The sequence below is a fragment of the Limulus polyphemus genome, unplaced genomic scaffold (genome assembly GCF_000517525.1).
Source record: "Limulus polyphemus unplaced genomic scaffold, Limulus_polyphemus-2.1.2 Scaffold722, whole genome shotgun sequence".
NCBI lineage: Eukaryota > Metazoa > Arthropoda > Merostomata > Xiphosura > Limulidae > Limulus > Limulus polyphemus.
The window spans coordinates 31,103-38,763 of NW_013666332.1; the positions used below are offsets into that span (position 1 = coordinate 31,103).

At 31.7% G+C, this 7,661-nt stretch overlaps 1 protein-coding gene across 1 annotated transcript in view; it reads left to right on the top strand.

Moving 5' to 3' along the window:
• Positions 1-2,146: 2,146 nt before the first annotated feature.
• The window catches only part of LOC106460172 (phosphate carrier protein, mitochondrial-like), a 17,439-nt gene continuing 11,924 nt past the window's right edge, over positions 2,147-7,661 (top strand). The window contains exons 1-2 of the mRNA XM_013919859.2: positions 2,147-2,234; positions 2,330-2,443. Coding sequence (XP_013775313.1) covers positions 2,344-2,443 — 100 coding nt within the window. The 5' untranslated portion in view covers positions 2,147-2,234; positions 2,330-2,343. The remainder of the gene's footprint in view (positions 2,235-2,329; positions 2,444-7,661) is intronic.

Below are 7,661 nucleotides of genomic sequence, written 5' to 3' on the forward strand. Positions count from 1 at the left end.
CAACTTCAATAATACTCTCTGACTGCAAATCAATTACTCACTGTCTACACACACATTGTCCCGTCACGTTGTCACCCTCTTATATATATACCGGTCTACCCTATATCTAGTAATCTCCCGACTATTCCGGAAGGTTCGAGAGAAGTGGCGTGACACTAGTCACATGACCTCGCTGACGCAACATATACATTCAGCTCTAACATAACTTAGAGATAACATCCATGTGGGTGTTATATCAGTCAATGTTAATCCTACTATATGGCAGAGATTATATATATATATATATATATATATAGCAGGTGCTACTGACTGATTGCCATTCTTCTGGTCAGTAGTTATAGAATAGGTATAACTATCTATGAGCCTTGGATTTTCTGACTTGATCTTTTGGTCCTGTAGTTGTCTTATATTAGGTTCTGGTTAAATATACCTAACACGAGAATGTTTAGGGTGTATCTTGTATTCGTGCTATTTATGTCCAGAATTATTAATAAAGACAGGAATTCACTGAAATAGGTACTAAGTGGGAAATGGAATGATAAATTAGGCTTCATATTTATCATTTAGCATTTTAAACTGTTTGACTGTATAATAACATACAAGTATAAAGTACTGGCAACAATGATGCAACTCATGAAATTACCGATGAACGTAATGGTTACTGTGAGGGTAAAACATATTTCAAAACAGCGTACATAACTATTGTGATGATTTTAAAACTCTAAGTCATTTCATAATGACTATATTTTAAGTACTTATTCTTTTCATATCATATACAAATGGTATAAACAGTAGACATCCTGCCGGAATAAATATTTGGTAAAATTTGTATATATACTAGTAAGAAAAACTTTTATTTTAATATTGTTGGGATGTAGGAACGGAAAAGTTCAGAAACTATAGAGCATTTAGGATGGGAGGAAAATCTTCATTGCTCATTCCTGACTTTTTTCCATCCCTATATCTCAATAATTTTAGAATAAAAATGTTTGTTACTAGCTTCTGTACTTTTTACGAGTCGAACTAAGTCTTGGATTTCAGTGGGCTGTAACTTCTAAGTGGAAGGCATCATTTCACCAACTTATTCATTTATGTTCTATAGGGAACCATAATATAATCTATAGACGTTACTTCTTGAAGCAAGATAAGTCATGACCAGGATAATGTGCGGCGTATTAAGGAACACACCGTAGAGTATCTAACTTCCATACAAAACACATAATGGTTTACTGATCAGAGACCGTGATTAGTACTTTGAGCTGTAAATAACCTATAGTGGATCACTTGCTGCTATAGGTATGAAAAGGCACATCCTAGGGAATAAAGAAGTGTTTGATGTGCAGGCTGGTCGTAGGCACACTGTGGTTTACAAGTTACAGCTGATGGAGAAGAAGAAAATCGTTGTTTTTACAGTCCGTTTTCTGGACGTCAAGGAAGGTTAATCGAACTATAGAAGCAGTTTTGTACTTGAATAGTGAAGGGCTTTTCGTCTCTATCACTTTGGCTGAGTTTTGGCGACATCCTGCCGTACGTGGTACCACATGCAATGTACAGGTCGCCATTTTTAACCGGACCCATCCCTACATAGGTATGGCTACTGCGCTCACTGATATTCAAAAGGCTGGCTATACGAAGAAAATAATGCTGATATTAACTGTTAAAGTAACTTACAATGATGATACAGATTTTTTCAGTTTTTCGTATATTTAATTTTCTTATAATTTATTTATTATATATATATATATACCAAGTGATTTAGTTCATCGTTTTATAAAAGATTCGCTTAAGCAACATTTTGTATTCAAATTCGATGACGAAGAACCCACTTTGAGACTAATAATGGTTGGAGACGACTTGAATGGGTAATGAAGAAAAACTTTAATATAAGTTTAACATAACAGCAAATGTACACCGTTTCGACAAGGTTTTGTCATCATGCCTGATGACAAAAAATATTGGAACGATAATATTTTACTTCTCATAACTTGCTCTATATATGATATATATATATATATATATATCGTCAGATTAAAACTCTCGATCTTGAAATAAATTATACTTTGACGTCAGATCTAACTTGAAAAAAATCTTGAAATAATAGTGTTGGTAAACAATTGTTAATAAATTTTATTAATAAAACTTTTTTGTATAGATTTAAGACATATTTGTTACGTCATTAATCACGTGGTATTTCTCTCCGGTTACCCTCTCGCCATCTTGGAGGTCACGGGAACGTAAGCGTTGAGTTTATTCTTTTTATATTTCGTCAATACCATACAAGTTTCTATAACTCGAGCTTATTTTACTAACATACCATTTCTTTCAACAGGAACTAAAACAGCAATGTTTAAATCACTTGTTGAAGCGGCTAAAAACAGCCCTTTCTCAAGTCCATTCCAAGCCCGATGTGAAGCAAAGGTACCTGCTAAAATCGAGGCTAGTGGTGAGTACTGAGCCAATGCAATACGAACTATTAGTACTAAGTACTATAGTGTTATCATGTACTACTGAAGTGAGAAAACTTTACTGAGTACTCTTATTTGTTATTTAGGTGGCCGATAGACTATATCCTTGTTCTTTATGTGAATTTGAGTATTATTTCTTAATTGTTAACTCACTTTCCTGATAACTGTTATTAACACTAACAGTGATATTGTGATACTGATGGTGATAATGAATGTGATATAGAACTTAGAAATAGAAGCACAATCATTTTGTTGATTTAAGTCTTTTTCTGTAGGACTGCTAATATACCAGTCACAACTTGTAATCAACATGTTTTATTTAAACCTGTAAATATTTTGTACTCTACATACTAAAATTTTAAATTTCATTTCTTCAACAGCAAAGCAAGAAAAAAGAATAAACCTGGATAATCCCATTTACTGCATATTAAAACTAACTTATCTTTTCCCATTTGGTCAGTTAGAGGAAGCAAGGCAAATTAGTGCTGCAAATGTATTTAGAGCAGTAGCTTTCAACCCATGATCTGTAAGTTACCTTTAGGTAGCTTGTGAAAAAAATACGTAATTATAAAAAGAAAGCAGCAGCATGGTGAATAGATCCTATCCTGATCCCTAGAGATAAGAAAAATTCAGGTTGTCATCAAAAACAAAAGGGAATCCCCACTTTCCATGGCACTTGAAATTCTTTTAGGCAGGATTAGAGTAAATTAATCTATGAGACCTTTTTTCCCTTTTTATTAGTTATATTTTTGTGTGCCAGCAGTACCAAGCTTTAGGCTTGAATATACCTGATTTTATTTGATTATTCATAAGGATCTTTACCAGTCTACTCTCAAATTAAAATTCTTTTAGGTATGATTAGAGTAAATTAATGTATGAGACCTTGGGCATGATCAAATGCATCAATCCAAAACTGTAATTAGATCTCAAATTGGTCAAGAAATGATGAAGCTATGAGTTAAAAGTTTGTACTTGAGAAAAACAAAACAAAACTCGGAGCCATTCTATGAGCCACTGTGCTGCGGCTAAAAATTGAGAAACATTGGGTTAAATTTGTTGTACCTCAAAAACTGCAAAGACCCATGTAGTGTTTCTCTTACAATAGTAATATTTATAATAGTCAAAAATCCATCTAGTAACTTAGGGTAATACTAGTGCTAAGTTGCTAGATATCTGGCAGCTGGGAATGATCTTTCAAATACTAAATATCCAGCAGTCCAAAAATTTGAATATTGATGAACTATGATCTTCTTGCACTTGACTTATAAAACTTAGAAAATTTCTGAGTAATAGTAAATTATAAGACTGATTTGTCTTCAACAAGCTTGATAAAATGATTTCAAAACTTTTGCACAAGAAAAATACATATTGATCATCATTCTTTAATAGACCAGGCATTTTTATTTTGTGGATGGACTTCTTACTGAGATAGCTGTATGGGGACATGTTATTTGCTTTTGTTTCTCTTACTACACACTTGTACCTACCTCCTAATGAGATAGTGGATTTGATTTGTATGTTTAAGCAGTCAGTGCATGCCAGGATAGAACCACTTAAGTAGTATAAGAGGTTTGAGACTAATAAATCTTTAAACAATATAATTTTTTTAGAGTTCTGACAGAATTGTTTTTGTGATTTCCTAATAATTATCACTATACCTTATGAAATTTTAGTTTTCTTAATTTTGGGATAACAACATTGTTTGGATTAGTTTTTAGCCAGAGACATAAATGTATTAGATGCTCCCACTGCCTGATGGGTAAACTGGGATTTTCCATACTCTGGCAGCATTTATCTCATGTTTAAGGAGTTAATAAAACAAAGCGACATGCTGTGTTCAATCCAATGCTGTGTTGTTTTCATACAGACAGCTAAAGCATAAAAGATTTATGTAGAGGTTAATCTTTAAGAACTTAATAGTATCTGTATTCACTCACAGAACTATATTGGAGGAAAAGGATCACTAAGATATCTTAAATTACGGGACACTAAACAAGGATAGAAATGATGAAATTAAATTACATTCATTCAAGGAAAAGCTATCAGAAAGATTACATTTCCTTTGAATTGTTTTTTTAATTAATCCATGCAATATGTTCACTTTCATTGGTCATAACTAAAGGAATACGGATGGATCGTGCATTCCCAGTCGGAAAAGCCAACTAAAAAGATGAAATTCCTTGGGAATGGAAGAATGTGATATTTTGATCCCTCCCAGTTTCCTTCGACAGACAGAAAACTAATTACTAAATCCAGACCTGATTCCTCCCACAAATACTCATAATTATTCGTAAGCTTCTGTAAAATTGTAACCTCTATCACTCTAGATGGCAATGCATTCCACAGATTAATCACTGGTATTGGAGAAATAGCTGTCTTAACTGGAAATTGTCCGACTTTTCGTAATTTTGAATTATTTCTTGTCTTACTGCCTTCAGACTAAAGCATAGCAAAATCAAAAGCAGGAATTTATACGATGATGAATTTAAAGAAGAGATGGCTGAACTAAAGAATGCTTTTTAAGAAAATAAAAATATCATAGAAAAATCAAAGGTCTAAATAGCAGAAAAAAAAAAGATAGTGTTAGCACTAAGGAAAATTTAATTGCTTTATGTTACATAGAACAAGACACCAGTGAATTGAAAAGAGTGGTTGCTTAACAACAAGATGTGTGAAGTGGATTAATTTGTTTGGAGTGCTCAGAATGGTAAAATTAATATAATCTCAATATAATATGTTTGTTAATGTGTACAGTGTTTGTAGTTTTACTTGTTTGTATTTCTCTACATTATGTTGTGCCATACAAATCACAGTAATGAAACTGTAACATAAATACCTTCTCCTATCACTATATGGATGAATGAACATTATTAGATTTGTTAATAAGTAAATACTTTCTGTAACTGGTTTTTTTTTTTTTTCCAGAAATAATTAATATAGATACAGAGGTCCTTTGCTTGCTCACAATGCTTCTAGCTCCAACTTTCTTCACCATGTGACCTAATTATAGACTTTTTCTTGGACTAAAGCCAAGAGCTTTTTTCAGGTTTTCAAATGTCATATGTCTTGTTTATACAACTACACACTTTAATTTATATATTCCTGCAGTGGTCTTTTGTTCTAAGTTAAATTTCACAAACCAGGGTTCTGGTTCAAAATTCTTTATTTCATAAACTATAATTTCAAATTCTTGTAATAATTTATCTTGCTCCACTATATCCCATTATGTAACATGAAGTAGATTTTTGGACTTAGTTTTTGTAAGTTTTAACTTTTGTGTCTTACAGAACCCTACATAAGATTGATATTTTAAAAATGGAACACTTTTTAAAATTTTATCAAAGATTCTTACTGTATTGCATCTAAGGTACATTATTTACCTGAGAAAACTGATGAAGATCTGTATTTGGCATATGAATATAATATGCATTCTGCTTACAATCTATGCTGCTTATTGATTCAAAAGAGCCATAAGCTCATCATCAAATACCTTATCGTCACTGAGTGAACTAACAGACATCTGACTTCAAATAAAATGTAGCTAACTGGTAAATTGTAATGTATTGATCAAAAGTAAACAGTTATCATGTTCGTATTTGTTATTCACACAGTAACTCTCGATGACCAGGATATGTGAACTTGGAACTAAAATATTTTAGTGTGTAAAAAAAATATAAAGATTTTATAGAAGTTGAAAGTAACTTTTACACAATAGTAACTTGTTTTTGATAAGTAGGGAAAGATTTTAACAGTCTAATAACATCTTTCAGTGAATATATGTATATATATTATCTTGTAATTCAAAAAACTTACAAAACTGTTTACATGGTTTAATTGTCTACTATGATGAGTTAATGTAAATTTAGCTTATGTTTTTATTTCTTAAATAACTTGCAAGTGACAAAAAGTAATAAAACAACATTTTGGTTTGGAGCAGTGAAGACAAGTTAGAAACTGTACTAATAGAATTAATGGCAGTTTAAACTTTGAAAGGATGGGCAACTAATTAGTGTTTTCTACTGAGGTTAAAATCTAGTGTGAATTTTATTTGCAAGAATTGGAGAAATATTTAGAGCTTATTATGTCTGATAGTCATTTTTAAGCTAAAGCAACTTTCTTGATTTAAATTACAATTTTGGTGGCTTATCTTGCCCTAGTTTTGTTTAACCCTTTCCAGATGGGTCACGGGTGAAAGACCATGTCGTCGTGTTTATTGACTTGGATTCAATATTTTATTCACCCACTATTTCATGAATTTATGTCAATAAGTTTGGTATCAAACTGTAGAATATAATTCAAGTTTTAGTATTATATCCTAATCAATTTTTTAATTGAAAAGTAAATATTAAACACAGTTAAACATTGATTTTTGTGTGTCACGTGGTATGTTGGTTGCAGCACTGGTTCATATTAGATGTTTGTGATGTCAAAATACTAAGTCGATAGTTTTTTACAAATTGGGAACTGAAATTACCAATATTGATAAGCTAGAATATAAAATAAGAGCCTTTTATCTTTTAAGTTTGCCAAGATATTGCTTATATAATAAATCAAACAAAATGGCACCCTGCCCACCTCTTTCCATTTTTGAAACACTCCCTTATATACACACTTACTTCTATATATGACATGAATAACCAATCAAAAGCTCAGAATTATCCCTATTGGCTTTCTCAGCCGTTTTAACATGCTTGGATACCATTTCTCTCTTTCGAACCAAGATTTCTTTAGTCTGCTCAAAATTTCATATTTTTTTAGACTGAAGTATAGCTTAGTTACTAAGCTTGATAAATTATAGTGGAATTCTATGATATTGATATAGTAATTTATGATTTTTTGGTTACTCATCTGTATATATATAAAACCTAAAAAAAATTATATTGATTCATATCCTCCACGTGCAAATTTTTAAAGGCTTAGCAACCTATGTCAAGCAGCAACCGAGTACAAAGGTTGTAACTAGAAAAGATAATTGTTTGCTTTACTTCTTTATATTCTGTTCTACGTTTTAAGAAAAATAAGTTTAAGAACTTATTTCTAATTATGGCTGGAGACGGCTTAAATGGGTAATGAAGAAAAACTTTAATATAAGCTTAACATGACAGCAAATGTACAACGTTTCGACAAGGTTTTGTCACCTGATGATGTACTTTACATTTTTTTTTTGTTAAACTGTAACCTCGTACTAGTGGAACA